The sequence below is a fragment of the Piliocolobus tephrosceles genome, chromosome 8, assembly GCF_002776525.5.
Source record: "Piliocolobus tephrosceles isolate RC106 chromosome 8, ASM277652v3, whole genome shotgun sequence".
Classification (NCBI taxonomy): Eukaryota; Metazoa; Chordata; class Mammalia; order Primates; family Cercopithecidae; genus Piliocolobus; species Piliocolobus tephrosceles.
In genome coordinates, this window is record NC_045441.1 from 36,711,002 (window position 1) to 36,736,671 (window position 25,670).

At 41.3% G+C, this 25,670-nt stretch overlaps 1 protein-coding gene across 1 annotated transcript in view; it reads left to right on the forward strand.

Annotated features, from left to right (window-relative positions):
• ABCA13 (ATP binding cassette subfamily A member 13) overlaps positions 1-25,670 on the forward strand; it is a 514,497-nt gene that overhangs the window by 135,240 nt on the left and 353,587 nt on the right. The window contains 6 exon segments of the mRNA XM_023226480.1: positions 935-1,014; positions 2,056-2,177; positions 13,792-13,986; positions 16,882-17,046; positions 18,054-18,231; positions 20,599-20,738. Of these exon segments, the coding sequence (XP_023082248.1) occupies positions 935-1,014; positions 2,056-2,177; positions 13,792-13,986; positions 16,882-17,046; positions 18,054-18,231; positions 20,599-20,738 (880 nt within the window).

Genomic DNA, 25,670 nt, shown 5'->3' on the forward strand with positions numbered 1-25,670 from the left:
ACTCTGCCCAGCTAATTTTGTTTTTGTATTTTTAGTAGAGATGGGGTTTCACCGTGTTAAGCAGGATGGTCTCAATCTGCTGACCTCGTGATCTGCCCGCTTTGGCCTCCCAAAGTGCTGGGATTGCAGGCGTGAGCCACCGGGCCCGGTGGCAAATATTTTTCAAATTACCTTCATTTTTGATCAATTTTGCATAGTGTTCTAAAAGTGTAAAGCACCAGAAGGGGAAATAAGGAACTTTGAATTCTGCAAATGACTTTTTCATGGAAAGAATTATGTTCATCTGACCCTGGCTATCCTAATTTCTCATACGTTCCATGATCTATCCTATCTATTCTTTTTTTTTTTTTTTTGAGATGGAGTCTCGCTCTGTCGCCCAGGCTGGAGTGCAGTGGCCGGATCTCAGCTCACTGCAAGCTCTGCTTCCCGGGTTCACGCCATTCTCCTGCCTCAGCCTCCCGAGCAGCTGGGACTACAGGCACCCGCCACGTTGCCTGGCTAGTTTTTTGTATTTTTTAGTAGAGACGGGGTTTCACCGTGTTAGCCAGGATGGTCTCGAACTCCTGACCTCGTGATCCGCCCGTCTCAACCTCCCAAAGTGCTGGGATTACAGGCTTGAGCCACGGCGCCCGGCCTATCCTATCTATTCTTTTCACAGTTGCAAAGAGCCATTTATTATGCATCCTTATTCCCCTGGTTCATCTCACTTGGCAGGAGCTCTGAGAAAGAAATACTGCAGTGTGGGTAGTATTAATGGATATTCACATACAGATGGTGTTGGGAGACATGTGCGTCTAATTGTTGGAGGAATTTTATGGAAATGTGATCTTGTTCTCCAGCCCATCTCCTGGGAGCTGAGGCAGTATTATTCATTCCAACATTGTTTCTGATGTTTTATCTTGCCTAATTTACCTTTAATTTTCTGCCATTTTAGGTTGGCCAAAAGCCTCGAGGAAACTTGGTCATCAGGGAATCCCATCATGACTTTTCTCAGCAATTTCACAGTAACTGAGGGTAAGTATGTGGTTTTCCAAGTTTGCTTGATTAAAAATTAAATTTAGTTTCTCATGCAAATATATTATTAAAATAAAACATACAACAGAAAATTTGTGCTATATGTGATACATAATCATTTAGAACTTGGCTGGTCTGATGTATTTGGCATTTATAAAGAAAGTCCTGAAATCCTAGGGTACCACACTGAAGCAGAGGAACAAAGAGAAGCTTCTGTGGTCTGGATTTTGCTCTGGCCTTGCCCCCTTGGACAAGCAACTGATGCCTGTGTGTCTCTGTTTCCTTGGCTGTTCACTCTATCAACTTATGAAGTTTCTTGTAGCATCAATATGCCATGTCTGAAGAATTCTGGCAAATACTTAAATGACCCCTCTCGTTAAAAAAGTGAGATGAGTAGATGCATGTATACAAGTCAGTTTCCTATAGTACTTGGTCACTGCTCCCTAAGAAGAAGCTCTTTCTTTTTTTTTTTTTTAAGTCTCACTCTGTCACCCAGGCTGGAGTGCAGTGGCGCGATCTCACCTCACTGCAGCCTCCGCCTCCTGGGTTCAAGCTATTCTCCTGCCTCAGCCTCCTGAGTAACTGGGATTACAGGCATGTGCCACCATGCCCAGCTATTTTTTTTTTTTTTTGTATTTTTAGTAGAGACAGGGTTTCAACACTTTGGTCAGGTTGGTCTTGAACTCCTGACCTTGTGATCTGCCCACCTGGGCCTCCCAAAGTGCTGGGATTACAGGTGTGAGCCACCGCACCCGGCCAGAAGAAGTTCTTTCTAAAGTAAATGTTCTTGAAACATTCAGGCCTTAGAGAGAGTAGACCAGTAACCAGAAAATACCACAGAACCTGGCATTTTGGTTTATTGTCATAAAAATTATTTAAGTTATTTCTGGGGGAGTGAGGTATGACTTTATTTAGTGATTTATGGGTTGAATGGCATGAAAGAAACTATCCTAGCCAGGTTGTAATATCAAATTTTGTTTTTGCAGTCAATAATGACCTAAACCTTTATTACACAAATTTCTTATTTTCCTTACTTTGCAGATGTGAAAATAAAAGATTTGATGAAGAATATCACCAAGTTGACTGAGGAGCTTCGCTCTTCCATTCACATCTCCAATGAGACTGTCCATAGCATTCTAGAAGCAAATATTTCCCACTCTAAGGTGTGGTGCTGCTTCTTGTCTGTCTGTTTTGCTCATGGGAGGAGCCTTAGCCTGAAGTTACTGGCACTGTGTTGTCCTTTCTTCCTTCTTCCCTTCCTCTCCTTTGGCTAGTGGAGTGGGTTGCTGCACGAATGATATAATTGGAGGCAGAAAGGAGACAAAAGAACAAGCAAGGAACCAAAGGGTGTCATTGTCCCATGCCAAAATCTTAGGGTTTTTAATTCCATAATATTTTCTTTATTTGAAGTTAGAACAAAGTTGGTGATTATTTATTCAGTTGATTCCCAGCCCTGATGCAAGACACCTGGGAAGAGTCTCTGCTTGGTTCAGCAGCTGTTGCAAAATTCTTAAAATACCCAAAACCAAAAAGAGCTAAAAATATCTAAGAATCGACTACGACTTCCTCTGAGTGGAGAGTGACTGGGCGCAGTCTGACTGTGTGCTACCATCGCTGTGAAAGCAAATGGGTAATGGCAGGCAGTGTCATCTCCAAGCTGAAAAATGTGATAAAACAATCAAAGAGCTATTGCAACAAACCAAGGAATAAGTAACATATGGGCCACATGGCGTATGGTTTATCTGTGGAAAAGGGGAACGGGGACATTTCATGTTGTCCACAGCAGATATCACCTGGATCCTTAGCAGGAGATTTTCTGAGACAGCTTTCAGCACTTCTAGTTGGCGTTTTACCTTCCTGTACAGAGAACCTTCCAGAAGTAGTAACCATGGAGCTGACTCATAAGTGAACATTGCAATTGACCATCAACTGGGCCCCAACATACATTTAATTTCATGTATTTTCTGGTTAATTGGGGCTTATTGCAAGCTTGACGGGTAGACTAATGAAGAATTAATCTAAATTAAAAAGAGATTAGAAGCTGGGAAACCAAAATTCAAATGACAGTGTCACCACGTTACTTATAATAAGGCACTTAGTACTTATCTTCAAGGAAAAAATGTCAAATTCAGCTTATTAAACATGCAAGAGCCAAGGAAAGCAGGGGACAGTGCTGAAATTGTCTCTTGCCTACCTCACATGATGCCTTACAGAGAAACAATGAAGATTTTTGGTTTAAAATCTTTAGTTATTGAAACGAGTAACTGGGGAAAGAAGCAGTGGCTGGAGTAATTGGAGTAGCTACCTGGGAATGTTTTAAGACCAGGGTCAGATTAGCTAACTTTTGGGGTCCCTTTCAAATTCAGTTTTATGATACTTTTTGGGTTTGGGCTCAACTATTTTTGATGACCACTGCCTGATGAAACAAGTGGCCACTTGGTGTCACTGCTGTTCTATTATGGGAGGGCTGTGCACAGAGAAGGCGCCTGTGATAATGTGGTATTGTCTTGTGTAGATGGTTTTGCAGTGCTTTTCTTGCACTCTGTGTATCTTTCTCTACCTCTTTGTCAGTATGAATCATTAAGACTGCCTAAACAGCTGGACAGTTAAGTAATTGGGAGGAGTATTTAAAAAGCTGCATTCTTGCATTTCAAATAAGTAATGAGATTATTTGCTTTGATGGTTAAGTATATCCATAAATTCACATGTATCTACAGATCCTAGGCAAGGAATTCATGTTAGGTTAGGAGGTGACACTTTGGATATTTGTTTTTTCTAGATTGTCAGGTTTTCAGTAGCACCATATGATTTCGAGTATCCTTTTCTTGTCTTTCTTCCTGGGCTTCTCTACCATAGCTTTAGTCAGTTTGCAAATAATCACATCAGATTCTTAGTCCAGGTTGTTGGTGGCCTGCAGGGAATACTTTGCTGTGGTGTTAAAGCCCTGGCAAAATTGCAGAAATCTTCATTCATTCATTTCTTCCTTTATTCACTTAGGATGTTTCTGCATGACAGGAATTGTCCCAAAAATTTGGGCTCAAAGTCCGTGCTCCAAGAAAGCCAATGATCTATGGGGGATGACACAGTAAATATGCAAACAAATGAAGATTGGTGTTAAGAGACCAGAAAGTTCTATGATGCAAATAGAACACAACAATGAGGACAGGTGGTCCCTGGAAGCCTCCCTGAATCAGTGAAGATGGATGTCAGACTGGAATGATGATGAGCATATAATGAGTTATGTGAGAGTCACAGAGCTGGGGACATTCCTATCAAAAGACCAGAGGCAGGAGTGAGCAGAAGGAGGGAAAGGCAGCAGATAAATGGATACCATCTCATTTTTCTTTCCTGCCCTCTTCCCTGGCTGCAGAGAACCTGCCATGGGCACCCATCTATGGGAATTTCCTTTTTCTTGCAGAGCTCCATTCTCTAATATCAGCATCACCCAATTAAAACCACAAATCACAGGGTCTTGCTGGACACTGGAGCCCATCTAGCCCAGCCTTCTGTCCCGGGCTTGGATCCTGTCCACCTGCCCTGTGAAGCACCCATCTACTTCATGCTGTGTTCCCATGTTTTAGGCACACATTTGAATCAACAATGACTTCCTTCCTTGTGTTGGGCCAAATTTTTATTAACAATGAGGTCAAAGTATCAGGACCCAAATAGATTGAGACAGCAATCAAGTCAGCCTTCTGCCCCTTTATTTTCTGTGCTAAACAATTGGGCAGCACTCAGAGGACTTTTGCTTGGAAGAGGAATATTTTTTCACAATCCTCAGTGGATTTGTTCTCCCCGCCCCACAAATCTTAAGGAGGAAGGGAGAGGACTTTCCCTGAAAGTTCCAATCTCTTCTGGGAGGCTCCTTCAAATGAAATGGTATTCTGAATTTTTTTTCTGTTTCTTTTGAGCAGAAATGATTGAGTTTAGTGAATCTGGTCAAATTTTCTTATCCCACTTGGGGCCGGTCCCGGGGGCTGGTTCTGTTGGTTGCGTCATTAACAGAGCTGCTGGGCACAATTTATGGGGAAGGAGAGATTCCTCTTAGGAGTTTGGAAACATTACACATTGCCTTTGTTTTAATACATGAAGTTTGTTTCCTGAAAAGCTTCAACAGATAGTTCTTGGTGAAACTCATTTCAGAGCAGACACTGGTCAAAATCTGCTTATTCTGTTTTTTTTTTTTTTTCCTCCTTTCTCTGAAGACAAAAAGTAATTAATGTGTGACTAGAGTTATGGGTTTCTGGGATCATGAGAAGTTTGGCCTGAAGTTTCCTGGAAGACACCATCTGTTGTGTGCAGCGCTCCTTCTAGAGAGAGTCCTTCCTATGCCCTAGACCGCTTGTCTGGCTCTGTCACCACATCATGACGTTGGGGTTTATGGTCCTTGTAATCCAGGGTTCCCAGAATGAAGTGCACACACCCATCCACCACCATCTCGTTCTCTGGTGCTCTTAGAGTAGGGCTTTTCTCTTCTTTGATTTGTTGTTCTACCAGAGTATTCTCAGTAAATATGGTAGGTTCTCATTAAACATTCACTAAAATGAAGTGAAATTCTAGCTACTCTCCTTCCATTAACTCAGCTAGCGTTTCTTAGGTTTATGAAAGCCACATTACCTTATTTGCTCATTAAGAATTCTGAGAAATGAATATTGTGCTAAGGGCATTTGTGTCTCATTTAACTCCCTCTGAGCAGGGCATTTCTCTTCTTTCACAGATGAATGTGGTGCTGTGGAAGTCACAGCTGGGAGAGGGCCTGAAATCAAACCCAGGTCTTTGAACTCGAACTGTGTTATTCTTCCATCACATGATGTTATTGTTTCAATTTATTATAAATTAATAGTTCTAAGAAAATTACTGCTTGCCGATGGGTTTCCTCTTCTCCTACTTGCACTTATGTAAATATTTTTAAAACTTAATTCCCCAATTGGCATTGATCTCTGCAAAAATGCTTCTTGATAGTTTTAGCAAAATATATTTTCCTTTTTATTTTTAAAAAGGAAACTATTATCTTAGGCTTAGGGGTGCATGTGCAGGTTTGTTATACAGGTAAACTCGTGTCGGGGGTTTGTAGTACAGATTATTTCATCACCCAGGTATTAAGCCTAGTATCCAATAATTATTTTTTTCTGATTCTCTCCCTCCTTCCAACCTCCATCCTCAAGTAGGCCCCAGTGTGCTTTGTTCCCCTCTTTGGATCCATGTGTTCTCATTATTTAGCTCCAACTTATAAGTGAGAATTTGCGGTATTTGATTTTCTGTTCCTGTATTAGTTTGCTGAGGATAATGGCCTCCAGCTCCATCCATGTCCCTCCAAAGGACATGACCTTGTTCTTTTTATGGCTGCATAGTGTTCCATGGTGTATATGTACCACATTTTCTTTATCCAGTTTGCCCTTGATGGACATTTAGGTTGGTTTCATATCTTTGCTATTGTGAATAGTGTTGCAATGAACATACATGTGCAGGTATCTTTATGGTAGAGTGATTTATATTCCTTTGGGTATACACCCAATAATGGATCAAATGGTAGTTCTCTTTTTAGTTCTTTGAGGAATCACCTCACTGGTTTCCACAATGGTTGAACTAATTTACATTCTCACCAGGAGTGTATAAATATTCCCTTTTCTCTGCAACCTCGCCAGAATCAGTTACTTTTTTGACTTTTTATAATAATCATTCTAATTGATGTGAGATGGTATCTCACTGTGGTTTTGACTTGCATGTCTCTAATGATCAGTATTATTGAGATTTTTTTCATATGCTTGTTGGCTGCATGTATGTTTTCTTCTGAAAAGTATCTGTTCATGTCCTTTGCTCACTTTTTAATGAGGCTTTTCTTCTTGTAAAATTTTTTAAGTTCTTTATAGATACGCAGTGTTAGACCTTTGTCAGGTTTGCAAAACCTCCCATTCTGTAGATTGTCTGTTTACTCTATTGATAGTTTCTTTTGCTGTGCATAAGCTCTTTAGTTTAATTAGGTCCCATTTTTCAATTTTTGCTTTTCTTGAGATTGCTTCTGGCATCTTCATCATGAAATCTTCGCCCATTCCTATGTCCAGAATAGTATTACCTAGGTTGTCTTCCAGGGTTTTTATAGTTTTGGGTTTTACATTTAAATCTTTAACCCATCTTGAGTTGATTTTTGTATAGCATAAGGAAGGAGTCCAATTTCAATCTTCTGCACATGGCTGGCCAGTCATCTCAGCACCATTTATTGAAGAGGGAATCCTTTCTCCATTGCTTGTTTTTGTCAGGTTTGTCAAAGATCAGATAGTTACAGTTGTATAGCCTAATTTCTGGACTCTCTATTTTCTGTTAGTTGCATTGGTCTATGTGTCTGTCTTTGTTTTGTTTTGTTTTACCAATACCATGCTGTTTTAGTTAATTGGATATTCTTTCAAGGTGTTTTTTAATATCAAATTCTGATACTTTAATTTGCAAAGTATCATTTTTTCTCTCAACTTCATCAGTCACCAAAAGATGAGAGTATTTTTTATATTTTCATCCAAGTTGTTAGTGCAGAAAGATTACCATGGCGTAGGAAGGTATCACCTAACACCTATTTATTTGTTTGGGCTCTTAAATCAGTTGCAACAGGTCTGTCCGGGGTGTCTTGGTAAGTTATTAGCCTATTAGTTTCATCGTTAAAGGAAAATGGCTTTATATTGACATGGCTCGTTGATCATGACTGTATCAACATGGTTTCCAGTAATTTTCTTTTTCTTCAAGGGCTTACACATAATCTTTTTGATAATCCATAATCAGAACTCTTCCAGAATTGATGTTATCATCTATTAGTAATTTCTAAAGTCTACTTTACAAAATAAAACCTGGATAGTTTTCATTTCCATCATGACTTCTTAAAAACTGTAGATAGTAGAAATGTCATTCTTTCTGAAGGCATGAAGAGGAAACAGGGAGAGAGGGAACTGGAAATGGAGACAGTTTTGGTGGAGAGGGTGGCCAGACAGCAGCCGTGGCCTCACTGAAGAACTACAGCCCGGCTGAATGGTAGTTCCGCTTTAAGTTCTCTGAGAAATCCCCACACTGCTTTCCACAGAGGCTGAACTAATTTACATTCCCACCAACAGTGTATAAATGTTTCCTTTTTCTACAATCTCACAAACATCTTTTATTTTTTGACTTTTTGATAATAGCCTTTCTGACTGGTGTGAGATAGGATCTCCTTGTGGTTTTGACTTGCATTTCTCTAATGATCAGCGATGGAACAATAGACATGGGGGAATACTAGAGGGGCACTACTAGATGGGGAGGATGGGAGGGGGAAAACGGGTTGAAAAACCACCTATTGGGCACAATGCTCACTACCTGGGTGATGTGACGGTTCACACACCAAACCTCAGCAACACACAACTTACACTTGTAACAAACCTGCAAGTACCCCATAAACCTAAAATAAAAATTGAGAACACAAGGAACTACAGCCAGATGATGCCTGCCTCACTGGGCAAGGACACCATTGGCACCTAGAGGCCAGCTGCCAGGATGCTTATCCACAGATCTCTTAGGCATCCTGTTTTACCCTTCCAGTGTGAAGATGGTTCTTTTTAGGAATATGAAAACCCAGAAGGAATTAATTAGTTCTCTTAAGTGTAATCATCATCCTTAATCAATAAACCCACTTAATTCTTATTCATCTTTTCCCTTTAATATCCTGTAAGTCAAAACTGTGCTTTTGCTAGTAGTGACTGATAGGCTTCTTAGTAGTAATGTCATTTTTGAGCACTTATATACACTACCCCTGAGCTGAATGCTTTACATCTCATTTAATTCTCCTAACAACACTTTGGAGTCCTTTGTCTTCTATTGTCATCTCTGGTTGTATACACAAAGAAACTGAAGCTTGTAGACGTTAAGCAGCTTTCAGGAAGTCAGATAGTAAGAGCTGGAGTCAGGATCCACCACCGTGCCACAGTGTGGCTTCAGTCCTTCTGGACAGGTTCTCGCAGCCTTCTCCTGCCCTCCGATGCTCATCTCTTGTACTTGCCTCATTATCCCGTGAGCAGCTCTGAGCTCGAATGGGTCTCCAATGGCAGAGAGCCACACTGCTCCTCTCTGAAGTGCGTACGGTCTATTTTTAAATACCTGCCCTCCTTTCATTTTCTTGTCTTACAAATTCTAACTTGGCAGAATCTCTCTCCCCATCATCTCCAGTTCCCTCGAATCACTGTCTGTGTTTCCTTTCTGGTCACAGCTGGGCTGAGGGCAGCCTTTCCTCCCATGCTTTCCCAACCTCTGAGTCTACAGTGAGCAGCTGGGCAACAGGGAGGCCATCTCTGGTGCTCTCCTCTGAATGTGATTTGGGTTTCGGCAGATGTCCAATAAGCAAAGCTCTTGCTAAAAATGCAAATGCCTCTCCTAAGGATCTTTGTCATTTTTAAACCACATAAATACCCAGATAATTATCTAAGTGGCCAAGTGTGTATGAGCCAGGCTTGCAGGGCAGAGAGGCATTGCCCTGGATCCTCAGCCCCCTTACAGCTTTCCAAGCCAAACCCGGACACACAGGAAAATCAGCAGGAACTTGGCATTCTGTTTCTGATAATTTACAGCATTAGCCTATGCAAAGCCTGAGATAAAAGGTGCCTGTTTTGCTTTGAATAGAAATCACACAAGATGTTTTCAATCAAGCACAACTCAGTGTTGTCTTTGTTTTTCTAAACTTCCTCCCCTCCTACCTCGTCTCAAACAGGAACAATGAACACAATACAATCTTTAAAAGATAAATAGTAATGTTTAGAAAACCACAGGAAAGGAGAGGGAGCGAATGTGCTGCTGGGGCTGTTGCTTCTGTGCATTGTGACTGTGGAGCTTCCACATGACAGGGTGTGGGATCCTCTCTATTTGGTAAAAAGAGATGTAAACAATTTCAGGACAGATATTTTTTTCCTGGGGCTACACTCTAAAAAACATATTAAATATGATCTTGCATGGGGACCACTGTGTGACATGCTAGAAAGTAATTAAGGCAAATCTTCTATGGCAAATGCAGAAAGGACTCCTATTGGGCCAGCTTGGATTGCTGTCCATGAAAAGCCAGGGCGATTCCCCTGAGTTGGAGGTTTGGATGAGGCCCATTTTCTGGATGGTTTTATGCAAAAGCCTATTTTGTGGGATTGATCAAGGAGAGGCTCCTCTTGTGAAAGCAAAGGGTAGATGCCTATATTCTGCTCCCAACCTCCTCCTGAGAGCTTCCCCTTTGTCCAGAGACAGCATGATTGAAAACAGTGGCATTAAGGAAAATTTCACCAGTATGTGTCTGCACAATGCAAGTCCTATGTGAAAAAACGTCTTCATGGTAAATTAGCGATGAAAATACTTAATATTTTTTCTTAAAGACTCAAAATGCACACAAGCATAGTAGAGTATCATAGCCATTCGTGATGATTAATTTTGTATGTCAACTTGGTTAGGCTGCAGTACTCAGATATTTGTTCACACATTATTCTAAATGTCCCTGTGCAGGTATTTTTTAGATGACATTAATAGTTAAATCAGTAGACGTTGAGTAAAGATTACTCTCCATAATGTGAGTCAGCCTTATCCAATCAGTTGAAGGCAAAAAGAAAATAACAAAGTCCCCCAAGGAAGAGTAATTTCCGTCTCCAGGCAGCCTGCAGACGTGAGCTGCAATGTCAGCTCCTTCCTGGGTCCCCAGTCTGCTGGCCTACCCTGCAGATTCTGGGTTTGCCAGCTTCCACGTTTGCGTAAGCCAATTCCTTAAAGTAAATCTCTCTCCGTGTATATATGTTATGTGTCACTTAATGACTAGGTTCATTCTGAGAAATGCATCATTAGGCGATTTCACCATTATGTGAACATTACATAGAGGGTACTTACACAAACCTAGCTGGTACAGCCATTACACACCTAGGCTGTATGGTATGGCCTATTGCTCCTAGCCTACAAACGTAAACACGTCTACCCTTTGCTTTCACAAGAGGAACCTCTCCTTGATCAATCCCACAAAATAGGCTTTTGGATAAAACCATCCCTGAAAATGGGCCTCATCCAAACCCCCAACTCAGGGAAATTGCCCTGGCTTTTCATGAGCAGCAACCCAAGCTGGCCCAATAAGAGTCCTTTCTGCATTTGCCATAGAAGATTTGTCTTAATTACTTCCCAGCATGTCACTCTAGAGTACAGCAGGTTACTCTAGTGAATGCTGTAGGCAATTGTCACACCGTGGTATTTGTATATCAAAACATAGAAAACACAAGAACATATTTTACAATACCTGTTCTAAACATAGAAAAGGTACTGAAAAATATGGTATAAAAGATTAAAAAATGGTATGCCTGTATGGGGTACTTGGCAGGAATAAAGCTACAGGACTGGAAGTTGCTCTGGGTGAGTCAGTCAGTAAGTGGCAAGTGAATGTGAAGGCCTAGGACATGCCTGTACACCTCTGTAGACTCAATAAATACTTGTGTTTCTAAATTTATAAAAAAAAAATTTCTTTCTTCAATCATAGATTAACCTTATCTTCCTATAACTTTTTTTACTTTATAAATTTTATTTTATTTTTTTTTCTAAGACAGAGTCTTGCTCTGTTGCCCAGGCTGAAGTGCAGTGGCATGATCTTGGCTCACTGCAACCTCCACCTCCTCAGTTCAAGCAATTCCTCTGCCTCAGCCTCCCGAGCAGCTGAGATTACATGTGCATGTCACCACACCTGACTAATTTTTTTTGTATTTTAAGTAGAGACAGGGTTTCACCATGTTGACCAGAGTGGTCTCAAACTCCTGACCTGAGGCAATCTGCCTGCCTTGGCCTCCCAAAATGCTGGGATTATAGGTGTGAGCCACTGCACCCGGCTGAAACTTTAAAATTTTAAAAAACCTTTGGACTCTTCAGTGATAACACTTATATTAAAACACAAATACATTGCACAGCTGTACAACTGTTTTCCTTTACGTCCTTATTCTATAAGCTTTTTCTATTTTAAGATTTTTTTACTTTTAACTTTTAAAACTGTATTGTTAAAAATTAAGACACAAACACACAGTCTAGCATAGGCCTACAAGAGGTCAGGATCATGAATACCACTGTGTTCCACCTCCACATCTTGTCCCACTGGGAGATTTTCAGGGACAATAACATGCATGGAGCTGTCATCTCCTGTGATAACAATGCCTTCTTCTGGACACCTCCGGAGGGACTTGCCTGTAGCTGTTTTCAGTTAACTTGTTTTTAATAACTAGAAAGAGTATACTCTAAAATAATGAGAATATAGTACAGTTAGTACATAAACGAGTAATACAGTCATTTATTATCCTTGTCACTATTATGTACTGTACATAATTACATGTGTGATACTTTTACTATGAATGTCAGTGCAGCAGGTTTGTTTATGCCGGCACTGCCACAAATACTTGAATAATACACTGGGCTACAACATTACAATGGCTGATGTCACTGGAAGATAGGAACTTTTTCATCTCCATTATAATCTTATGGGACTACCACCATATATGCAGTTTGTCATTATGTACCAGATAACGATATTTTGGTCAACAATGGACCCCCTATAGGATGGTCGTCCCTTAAGATTATAGTACTGTATTTTTACTGTACCTTCTCTATGTTTAGATATGTTCAGCCACACAAATACTTACCACTGTGGAACAATTGCCTACAGGATTCAGTACAGTGACACACTGTACAGGTTTGTAGTCTAGGAACCATAGACCATACCCTATAGCTTAGGTATGTAGTAGGCTGTATCTTCCAGGATGCTGTAAGTGCACACTACGATGTTCACACAATTAAAAAATTACCCAGTGGTGCACTTCCCAAATGTATCCTTGTCATCATGAGACACATGATTGCATACACACACACACACACACACACACACACACACACACACGCATACATATTCTGTTGGTTCTGTTTCTCTGGAGGACTCTGACTACTACACCATTATCTATCTCTTAATGTATTTTGGGGACATTTTATGGCATCGGTTGAGTTCTCCGTGCTCTCATTCAGTGCGCCTGGTTCCTGTTCACATGGGTTCATGCACTTCGGCCTCAGTTGGCCTGGATGTTTCACAGCAATTATACCCATCAGGAGCAAAAACATGGAGCAGAAAGTATGGTTTTTGTTTTATTTTTCTTTGTGATTTGGTATATCACAAATGTCCTTAACTGAAAAGCATGCCCAAATGAAGAGGTGTGTCAAAGCCTTTAATTGCAATGCATGATAGTAATAAACCAGAGACTAATATAAGTTGTCCTCAGTGCCTCCTTCTGAGTTTACTTCTTTTAAAATATATGTAACAAGCTTGGCAATCTTGTTTTCAATCTAAAAACGAAGGAGGCAAAAAATATCAGCTTCATAGTGATGACAGTGAAAAGTGGAAGCTGATAAACTGAAAGCCCAGGGTAAGACTTAATATCAGACAAACAAGACACAGATGCTAACTGCGAGGGTGGCGTCAGAGGGTTGGGGGCTTGGTGGGCATTCGAGTGAGCCTCGCGGAGAGCAGAGGGACAGAGTTTCAGAAGGGTGATCCAAAGACCTCAAGCGAGGGCAAATTTTATAAGAAGTCAGAGAATGATGCAGAAACATTTCCATCAAAATGTTGAGAATCGAACCACAGTTTGGGCTCCCTGCATCTGCAGGTCAGTCCCCAGAGCAGGGAAACCCAATCTTGGGTGACTCTATGCTGATGAAGCTCCGGCCTGAGGTGGTGAAGCACACGATGTCGCAGGTATCCTCACTTCTGATCTCTGTGCTTTCAAACAGGTTCTCTTCAGTGCCCTCACCGTAGCTCTGTCTGGAAAGTGTGATCAGGAAATCCTTCATCTCCTGCTGACATTTCCCGAAGGGGAAAAATCTTGGATCGCGACACAGGAACTCTGTGGCCTGCCGGGGTCAAAAGTATATCCTCTGATTGTGTTGCTGAGTCAAAACCTGGATGTGCGAGCTTTCATTTACAAGGTATGGGGAGCGTGCTGGCTCAGGGCGGTCCTCTGCAGGACTCTGCTGTAGTGGCTGCAGATAAGTAGGGTGGTCCTGGGGGTGCTGCAGTGGGAGACGAGCACCCGGTCACTCTGCAGTGGCCTCCACCAGCCTCTAGTGTCACCTGTTTGCTGACTCCAGGGTGGGGCTCAAGAAGACTTTGTTGTAATAAAGCGATGTTCAGGAGACCCTTTGGGGGCCCTTGGAGACAGGTGTCAGGGCATTGGGACAGAGTTGGTGGTGGTCTCCATGCTCATTGTGGAAGGACCCACTGCAAAAACGCACCACCGCTTCCTAATGCCAGGGGTTCTCTCCTCTGTAAGGGCCACCTCCCTGGAGCATGTTTGAGGAGGCTGGGATTGTGCGTGGTCCACTCCTGAGCGGCCCAAGTTAGGTGCTGCTCCCCGCACCATGGTTCTATCAGTCAGCGGGAAGCATCCAGCTCTGCCAGGACCCGCCCTGGAGAGAATGTGGAGGGGTTCGCAGCACAGGAAGCCCAATCCCCTGTGTGTCCGGCTCTGTACTTGCCCCGTGATCCTCTGACAAGCAGCAGTGTGAGGGCAGGGAGGGGCTGAAGGAGGCCAAAGACAATGATGTCTGCAGGAGAGAGTGGAGTGTGGGAAGTTAGGAGGCCCAGCACTTTCCAGACGGGCCCAGAACCCATGTAAGGGTGACCCAGCTCTCAACCACAGCTCACTGCTCTCAAGCTGCCCCTTCCAGAAGCTTCTCCTCCTTCTGGCCTCCACTGTTTGAATCTTTACTTAAGTTTCCAGAAGCTTCCCCTCCTACCCTTGGTCATTGATCTTGCTCCAAGTACCATTGTTTTCCCTTTAGGGAAGTATTTCATAACCTCTGGGTTCATTAGAGGGGCTGCAGGGTTTGTAGTATGGTAAGGTGGCTGTAGGCACCCCGAGTCTGGGAGAACAGTTTTAGAGTCAGCAAAGGGTAGATCTGCCATTTCAGCCATGCATGATTTGCTTACTTTCTATTACTTCAAGAGTCCAGGGGGTAAATGTTGGAACACACATACACACACACACACACACACACACACACACACACAGAACAAATATTCGTTTTCAGAACGATTACATTTTAAACCCATAAAGAGGAGGATAAACATTTCTTGCGTCCCCATAATTTGCAAACCCACCTCTATCTTGGTGGAATTCATATTTCTCGCTAACGTGCTTATGGTTTATCTCTGCCATTACTCACCACAGCCTCTCTTCCAACTTTGCAGTTTGCCTTGTGGGAAACAGAGCTCCCATTGGCACGATGGTACTTTAGTGGCCACTTTGTTATGTGCACAAAGGTCCCCGATTTGAAGTAAGTGCTTGTAGAGGCCCACATAATTACTTCGACAAGGGCCATCATCTGCACCAAGATTCCTTTGAAGGATAAGATAGTGGGTTAGATTCAGTCTCCCAGACACAGTGAAAACGACATCATCATTAATAACAATAGCACTTGTTTTTCAGGTACCTTCTATATGCAAGGCTTTATGAAAGCTGATTAAATACGAGATATTGCTCAGGATGCTAGGGCAGCCCCACCTCCATGTGAGGGTCACATGCAGGTGCAGCTCACTCCCAAGTCCATGTATTTTCTGATTCACTCAGCTGACAATGAATTTCTGAAGCCTTCAGCAAAGCACAATTTGCTGTATTAATTTGGCACATCAATCTGGTCTGTTGGAGCTGCGCTGGATCCCTGTCACTCCCCACCATAAGTCAGGGACCAGTCACTGTGTGCCACTTTTTTAAAGGGCAGCTGTAATTAGAAAGATGAGTAGAAACAGTGACAAAAGTTACACACCATTTCTCCTGCTAGAGTTGTCTCTGTAGTATGAACGGACAGAACTCCATCATTAGAAGCAGTGTGCCTCTGTGAAGGATGGAGCTGTGATCTCGGAGCCCTGGAAGTCATCTGCAGAGCTAGCAGCTAGAACACTAATGAGCAAAAACAAGAAGCAGTGACAATTGGGTTCCTCTGCCCCAGCCTGGAAAACAGAAAATTCAGTATGCAAATGACCGTCGGTGGAAATTAGCTGTGATTTTCCCTGCTCTGTGCAAAGAGCTGGCATTTCCTCATTTATCCATTCATCCAACAAATATTTATTGAGCAACTAATATTTCTTGTTGCTATTTTATTCCCAGTAGTTACATAAATGATCAAGACAGAAGAAAAGCCTTGCCCTGCTTCCAGTGTAGAACTGAGAATATGCAAAAAAACAAAAAACAAAAAACAAAAAAAACAAACTTGTAAAATACAGAGCATTTCAGTTGGTTATAGCATAAGTAAGCTTCAAAGGGTACTGACATTTTTAAAGAATCGGGGTTAAATTCACACCCCTGAACTTTTCTAACTGTGAGGCTTCGGGAAGACTTTTAGTCTCTTCAAGCCCCAGTTTTCTCATCCACAAAATGAACACTATATTGCACATCCGCAAGGTATTAGGAGGACTGAGATGATGTGTGAATGTTATGAATACAGTAAAGCAGTAGATTAATGTAAATTGCTTCACATATAAGGACTGCTTGTATTTTGAGCCTCTTCTCAAATTTCCACCTTGGTCACCACAAAGATACAAAGAAATATTTGGCAAATGATTTGAATTTTAATGATAGATCACATTTGTTTCTAGTTTACATTTTAACAATGCTAGTGCAATTCAGTGTGCTCCAAAATACCTGAGCTATATATACTCCAATGAAGAGGACTTTCATGTAGTACAGCAAAGGCATCTCTGAAGTTCGACACAGAAAATAATCAAATAAACAAGTTTTCACAGCTCAAAAGATGCTTGTGAGAGTAAAAATACAGTGTTGGTTATTTCATGTTGTTTTGTTTTGTTTTTGTTTTGTCCTTTAGACTCTGATGTCTTCGGAAGCAAATGACTTGCTCAACTCCTTGTTGGATGTAGTTTCCAGCCTCAGCTCCTTGCTTGTCAAAGCCCAGTACATCTTTGAGCATCTTCCTGAGTTTCTTCACACATTTAAAATCACTGCCTTGCTAGAAACACTGGACTTTCAACAGGTGTGTGCTTCATCTTTGTCCCTAGGGAAATATTCAAATTTGCCCCTTCTTTGTATTTGCCCCTTTTGGCCTTTATCTTCCCACATCTAAAACTTGCAGTAGACAGCAAAATACAGGAATGGAAGTACTTCTTCATATCTCTGGAAGCAACAGCATAACATAGAATAAGGCCTGGCATCTCTCCAAAAACTGCATGAAACTGACACTGCTGATCCACATTCCGCCAGTGTGGAGATTGGGATAGTACATGCATTATCTATGAAGTAAGAAATTACTAACTCAATTATTGCACAGATGAGATTTCAAGGGCCTGTTTAACTTAATTCAGAGAGCAAATTGCTTTCAAAAACCTTAAAACATTTATTTCCTTATAAATAATTGGTTTACAAATTACGAATCATTTATTGCAAATGCAAACACAAACTTGATTTAGTTTAGTGGCTTGATATTAGGTTTTGCTTGAACTCTCTTTGCTTGGGATGGAACTGACTGGGCACAAATGAGGAGGAGTGTGGAATTTTTAGGGCTGGAGGCGCAGAATGAGGAGCAAGATAACAATGTTCTCAGAGCTGCCATGGAGACATATTATAAGTCCGTCATGTGATAGATAATTTGTATAGCTATAAAATATCTGGATATCTTGGTAGCATAGACACACATTAAGACTAGTAATTAGTCTGAATTAGTGATATTTTACGGATTAATAATTTATTACTGGACAAATAGTAAGGACTTATCTGTGTGTGTGTGTGTGTGTGTGTGTGTGTGTGTGTGTGTGTGTGTAGGTATGACATTTCCCTCTTCTACCAGGTATGTTGGCCAGAAAAATTACCGTAGTGTTTCAAATAGTATCCCAAGGACAGAAAACTCTAAAGCAGACATTCGATTCTTTTGACTTGTTGAATATCTTGTACATTCAGTGGAGGAAGGAACTAGACTTTCAGAAGTGTGTGAAGGAATTGTTTTAAGTCACTATGTAGTTGCAATTTAGTTTTCTTATTTTCCAGGTTTCACAAAATATCCAGGCCAGAAGTTCAGACTTTGGTTCTTTCCAGTCTGTGATGAAGTTGGTTTGCAAGGACCAAGCATCATTCCTTAGCAATTCTAATATGTTCATTAATTTGCCCAGAGTTAACGAACTCTTGGAAGATGACAAAGAAAAATTCAACATCCCTGAAGATTCAAGTAAGATAGTAGTAATATATATATGTGTTTAGATTCATTTGTATCTTGATAATTGGCCCTACTTTATACTAAGTATTCTGTCTGTGTATAAGGTTGCTATATACTGGCATAAAATCTTCTGCTTCCACCTCCCCAAATACTGGCATGGCAGCTGACTTTGAACAGTCCTAGTGCCTTTGAGCACAAACAAATCCTCTCACCTGGGTCACTAAGGAACTGTGTCACCAAGGAAGTGTCTAAAACACCTGAAACCCCAACCCCATTGGTTTCCCAGGCTAACCAGTATTGGTGAGGGTCCAGGCATAAAGACCATGAGCACTGCTTTGGTCCACGCAAATGGCTATATTATAATAACGAAGAGAACTTGTCTGTGGCCACCTCCAAATTTGCTCTCTATGAAGCTCAGGTACAAGTGAATATGCACGATAGGTACAAATGAATGCAAATTAATATGTAATTTTTTGGCCCCAATTTAAGTGGAAACATTTTTATTAGTAAGGCAGAATAAACATGCTGGTGAGGTTTTGGGGTTTAGACAGTTCAGCTCCATCAGTTGTGCATTTTTGATCACGTTGTTTTATGTGTCTGCATCATGTTGGTTTCATTTATAACATGGAAACAGTAGCACCTAACTCATAAGCTTGTTGTGAGATGCAATGGAGATGATGAGAATTGGTGCCTTAGCATAAGGGTATAAATGTATCCTAGTGTATTCATTTTCTATGCTGCATGACAATCGCACACTTAATGGCGTAAGACAACACACATCTGTCATCTCATAGTTTCTGTAGGTCACGTGTCGGGATTTCTGAGTTAAAATTTTTAGTTTTGTACATATCATGACTATGCTTTTTTCTGCAGTAAAATTGCTCCTGTTCATATTAAACTTGTAATGTAAAGAGTAAGTCGTTAAATTTCAGTAAGAACAACTTCTATAATTAATGGTTTAAAAATGTATTATGTAGTCATATTCTTAATTTATACTTTAGGGGGAAGTATTTCCATCAATTTTATTGTACTTGTCAAATAATTTTTTTTCCTTTCAAATGGGGAGTTTGGGAAGATGAAAGTAACGTTTAAAACAACCACAACAATCATACCTTGAGTATTTATAAATCACAATATCAAATCTAAGATAATATTTTCGTTTTATTCTTATAAAGCTAAAATAATATTTTCATTTTAAATGTTCTCTAGATGGGTAAAGAAGTAGTTATGCTGAAATATTCCTCATTAGCTTAAAACCTTATAAGATTTAGTTCCTCCTCATTATGGTGATGAAATATCTACCCTCATCAGGTAACCATTGATTTAGACAATTTAGCTAAGTAAATCTTTAATTGAAATCAACTAGCATCACAAGACTCATGAGAGCCACCAAGAGGGATTAAGTACTTGCGTGAAAATAAGGCAATTTAATATGTCAAAATTAGTAAGTTTGATAGTTCTGCATGGGTTCATTAAAGACAATTCAGTAGTAACTTGTAAAGCTGACTTCATAAGAAAAGCTCAGTTCTGGTCTCAATATTGTGACTGTTGAAATGAGAATTTTCTTGATGAAAAACCAGATTTATTTTTCTAATTGTCATTTTCGTTTTCCAGTGTCCAGATCATTATTTAACAAAAAGTAATCTTTTTGATTACTTAGTTTGAAAATGTAAGTCATTCTTTCCTGCCTTTGAAGTCACTTAAGTGAACACAGTATCATGAAGTTTCTTATGAGATGAGAGCTGCTGAAAACTGTAACAGGGAAAAAAATTTTGTTTTACTCCTGTCTTTGTTTATTTGGTGTTGCTATAAAGGAATACCAGATGCTAGGTAATTTGTAAAGAAAAGAGATTTGTTTGGCTCACAGTTCTGTGGACTATACAAGAAACATGGCACCAGCATCTGCTTCTGGTGAGGCCTCAGGCTGTTTCCACTCATGGCAGAAATTGAAGGGGAGCTGCCATGTGCAGAGATCACAGGACAAGAGAGGAGCAAGAGAAGGGGAGGAGGGAGGTGCCAGGCTGTTTTTGTGTTTGTTTGTTTGTTTGTTTGTTTAACAAGCAGCTCTCTTGGGAACTAATAGAGTGAGAACTACACTCATTACTATGACAGTGGCACCAAAACATTCATGAGGGATCTGCCCCATGATCTAAAGACCTCTTGTTAGGCTCCACCTCTAATGCTGGGGATCAAATTTCAACTTGAGGTTTGGGAGGTCAGGCATTCAAACTATAGCACTCCCAAAATTCAGAGTCGTGTCAGAAAAAAATATGTCTATAATTGAAAATGAGGCATCCTGGATATGTGAATGTATTTCCCTATTAACCTAGGCATTGTGTATCGTTAGGAATGTATTTTTTCTCTTTTTAATTCCAACAGCACCATTTTGCTTGAAGCTTTATCAAGAAATTCTACAATTGCCAAATGGTGCTTTGGTGTGGACCTTCCTAAAACCCATATTGCATGGAAAAATACTGTATACACCAAACACTCCAGAAATTAACAAGGTCATTCAAAAGGTAAGTTAAAATGAATGAGAATCATATAGACCTTCCTAAATCGGGAAGGAATCTTTAAAAATGTCTGACATAATTATTATGTGCCTTGGATTATGTAAAAGGCTCTTGTGTTGGATCTATTTCATTTTAGCCTGAGTGTTTTTCCTGTCATTGTTGTTGTTAAATCTGGATTTGCTGACTCCTTCCCTTAGAGGACACTTTGGGGGTTGGGGTTGTTATTTAGAATAATTAATGCAGTGAACTTACAGAACTCTAATTTTAAAAGTCAAGGACAATGAGACAGAGAGGAGGACTGTTTGGAGTAATTCCAGGAAAACTTAGAGAGCAAATGCTAATCTGTTTTGCTGGGTGCATCCAACAATTAAGAAAGAATCAGACATGGTACATACAAACTGATGTATTAGCAGTTAGTTAGTATTTTGGTTAGTGATGTTTCTGAATTCACTGTGAGGTTTTGCTTCACCGTTTGGAGAATAAGGTGAGATGAAGACACCAAAGCAGGGTTTACCCAGGAGGAATTTAGACACTATATGGCTCTGCTTATTTTCCTTTTCTTACATTGTTTAACCTCTCAAATCTGTTTACTGCAGGATTTGTTATTACTAATATTTGCAATTTCTTTTTAAATAATTGTGTTGTATTTTCCTGGAGTCTTTTCTTGCCAGCTGGGCACCTGGAAAGGGGACATTTTACCAAGGACATAGGAATAACTTTGTCTTATTGTCAAACACAGAAGAGAAGATATCTGTACTATTCATGTTAAACTTCCAAGCCTCAAATAGTATTAATAAATTGGAAACTGTGATCATATGGCAGGGGATCATATGAGCAGTCAAGTCATTTTTTATCAAACTTGCCTTCACGAGTTTCATGCTCCTGACCCATGGTAGCTGTGTGAGGTCACAGCACTATTTTCTGTAAGTTCCCTTTCCCACTTTGCCGCCTACCTCAGGGGCTGTATTTACCTCTGCCTACTCTGAATGGTATTTGAACTTTAAAACATTTATTTAATTTTTTAAATTTTTGTTTTGTTTTGTTTTTTGGAGAGACGGAGTCTGGCTTTGTCACCCAGACTGGAGTGCAGTGGTGCAATCATAGCTCACTGCAAACTTGCACTCCTTGGCTCATTTCTCCTGCCTCAGTCACCCAAAGTGCTGAGATTACAGGTGTGTGCCCCCACGCCCTGCTAACATTTTAGTTTTTTTTTTTTTTTTTTTTTTTTTTGTAGAGGCATAGTCTTTCTACTTGCTAAAAAAAAACCTTGGTAGTGTCCTTTTGGAGGGGTATTTGCCTAAAGTCCGTACTCTCACATGTAACGGCATTGATCGCCATATATGCTTGGTGTGAGCTGTTCTGTTGGGCAGGACCTCTGGCCTCACAGCTACCATCCTACGACTGGAGCCTCTGCACCATTACTTGAATTTCCTTAGTGTAGCAAGTTTTTTAGGGTTTTGGATATTTAAGGAATTTCACAGAAAATGGCTCCATATCACAGCTCTATTTTAAATTCAAAATTTAAAAATAGGCCATGACTTTAAAAACCGATATGCTATATTATTATGTTAATATTATTAATATATGAGTACAGCATTGCATATTATGCTGTATTCTGCGTTATAACCATTAGTATGATGATCTCTGCTTTTAAAGAGCTCACCTTATTGTGGGGAAGAGAAGGCAAATAGCTGAAGAAATAATTTAGATATACTATGCTGTAAAGACCATTCAGTGCAGCAGAGGCACAGGCTGGGTGGGGCAGCTGGTCTCCCTGGAAAGAAAGACTGGGCAAAGCACTTGGAAGGACGGGTTGTATAAGCCCCTGTGAGGTGGAGACGGGAGGACTCTGGGCCTGGAGAGAGGTGTGGGGAGATGCTAAGCCCCACATGTGTGTTCTGAGAATGATGAGAATTTTTGAAAAATCACCAAAGACTTCACTGGTTCTTGCTCAGCCCCTTTTAGATCTTACAGGCAGTGTTAAGAGTTGATGTCTTTTTCACTTATTTAAAATGGTTAACAACTTTGCATGCAGGTGTCCTGGTTTTGCACTTATAAAGCTGATTTTATGGCATTGTACCTGGGATGAATTATCCTAGCAGTCAGCCATGGCTATTTGGTTTTATGAAGATTGTTTCTAGTCATTAGACTCATGGTCTAAAGTCCCACAGAGCTGGGAGATGCTTACAGCTTTGCCACTTGGGCTATGTGAAGCAATATTATCTACAGTGTTGGAGTGGCCCATGCTATAAATTATTTAAGACATGGTCTTTTTCTCTCCATTACTTCTTGTTAGGTGGAACCATCTGAAGTTGCCATTTTTGCAGGAAAAAAAATCTATAAAAGTTGGTAATTTCATTTGGTTTAACTTGTAACAGCACAGGTGGCACCCAGAAGCATGATGCTGTGGTAAGAAACGTGTGTGTGTGTTGGAAGACTGGATTTTGGTCCCCGTTTTCCTAACTCTCTGTGTGACCTTGGGCTTATTGCATTCTCTTTGAAGGACTCTTCTCTGTCTCTGACATGAAAGACTTGAGTAGATCTGTGATTTTCAGTCATCTGGGAGATGGCTCTTCCTGGGGGATGCATCAGAATTACTCAGGGACCATTAGTAAGGCCTTCCCCCTTCTGGGCTCTGATATCCCCTGCCCTGGACACTTGCACCCATCACATCCATCCATACCCTTCCACGGAGCTGTGTGCACCTCCATCTATCAGCCTTAAAGACAGTGGAAGTCAAGCACTTTCATGAACCCGAAAAAAAAGATGGCCAAAATTTCTAGAGAGTGTTAAAAGATAAACTTAGGGACATTAAAATTTCAGTAAGTTTATTTGAGCATTCGGTTATTCATGAATTAGGCAATGCTAGACAATTCAACCTTCTACTGACCATGTTGGGGCGTGGGATACGGGGTAATAGAAGAAGCTTATATAAAGTGTTTGCTGCAGCAAGAGGGAGAAAATATATTTGTTAAAGTCAAAAGTCTCCAGTTGGAGGTTAGTTGGAGGTTTCTGATTGCTTGGTCTTAACTTTTGTTTTACTGTTTGCATTGCACTGGGTTTTGGTTTGCTTACATAGGAACTCAAGGTGCTATAGCCGTCTTAGCTTAATAGCCTCCCGATCAACTATTTTAACAGGAGTTAATTTAACTTATACTTCTAAGGGTGTCAGACTCAATATTTGCAAAGGAATTGATGATATTTCCATGTTATTGGTCAAGAGATTCCTCCAATGCATTAGTATGCTCTTTTTATTTTGTAGGTCAGAGTTGTGTTCGGTTTTGGCTTAGGCTGATGAAAAATTGAAGAACGATGTATAGACACAATGTGAGCTTGAATGGAGGCTATGAAAGAAAAACAGATAAAAGGACATATTGTTTTCCCAAGAATAAGTAGCATGCCTGAAATGATACTTCAGTGAGAATCATGAGGCACCATTCTAGGCCCCTGCTGCCCAAAGTAGGTTTAGTTTGGGCTCCTACGGGATGTATAAGCCCATGAAAGTGGACCGTCTTGTTTTCATCTAGCTCTCTCCCTTTGGCCAAGTTATTTTAACTGTCGTGCTCAGTGTCCTCCTTTCTGAAACTGGGCTAAATAATAACTCTCTCTCAGTGCCATTTGGAAGTGGAAAAAATACCAGAAAAAATATTCAGAAAATAGTAAACCAATGGGATCTCCTCCCCTAAAAATGTTATTCAAAGAAATGCATTCTGCCATTGTTGCCTCTGGGGAGTGGGGAAGATGGATGTCACTTCAGAAAGAAGAAAGAGATGGTGGAGGCCAGTGGTTCCAACCAGGGTGGGGTCGGAGAAATTTTACCCAACTGGGCACGTGTGACAGTATCTGAAGATATTTTTAGTGTCACAAGTAGAAGGTGCTGCTGGCATCTGGAGGCTGGAGGCCAGGGATACTCTTAAACATCCTACAATGCACAGGACAGCCCCCACCCCCAAACAAACAACCATCTGGCTTACAACGTTAGTGGTGCTGAGGCAGAGAAACCCCAGCCAGACGGGAGGGGGTGGGAGTCCCTGGGAAGAGAAGGATGAAAGTAGAGGAAGTTAGCGGTCAGGTGGGCATCCTGGCTTCTCCTCTGGTGACTGGTGATGGTCCCAAACAGGAGCTGTGGGATGATGGAGGAGCTGCAAGCTGAGGGCGTTGGCCCTACCCATGTGTCTTGGGGCATAGTCCATGTGTAGGCCGGCCCTGAGCTAGCATGTGGTCCTAGCAGTGTGGCTGAGCAGAGGAAGGATACCTGAATTCGTGTCTCTGAGCATGGAGTAGAAGGGAGCCAGATTTCCCTGACGTCCATGTCCTGAGCCAGCAGACCTTGGGGACCCGCTATGAGCCGGCTGCCATGAGAGCAAGGTGGCCTCAGCACCAAGCTGGTCTAGGCCAGGCTGGCAGAGGAGTTGGCTGAGACTCAGAAAGCAGGAGCTGAGGTGAGAAGGAAGCAGCAAGGCAGAAGGCAGTGCCAGACCCCGACGTTCCAGGTAAGATGTGGGCCTTGGCAGCACCACAGATAGGCAGATGAAGCACATGGCTGTGGGAGTCCTGGGCCCTCCACCCCTGACTGTCACCAGGCTGCCCCTGGAGAACATCAGGGGGTTTGAGCATTCATCCCAAAGAGCCTGAATCACTCAGAAGATGCTGTTTGAACAGGGAGCCACTGTCAGCTGTCAGCAGGCAATTTTAAGACTTTGTTCTCTTTTCACCATCCCCAGTGGGTAAAAACTGGATCAGTTACAGGAAATAGAGAACTACATTTTCTTAGGAGCCCCAAGCAGTGGAGTGTTAGATATTTGGCTTTGTGGCATCATATGTCTGTATGTATAACATCAATCAGGACACAGAGCAGGTCCCATAAAATGGCAGCCCTACCGTGGGCACCTGCCTGATCCTCTGTCTGGAAGCCATCCGCAGAGGAGGGACTCTGGT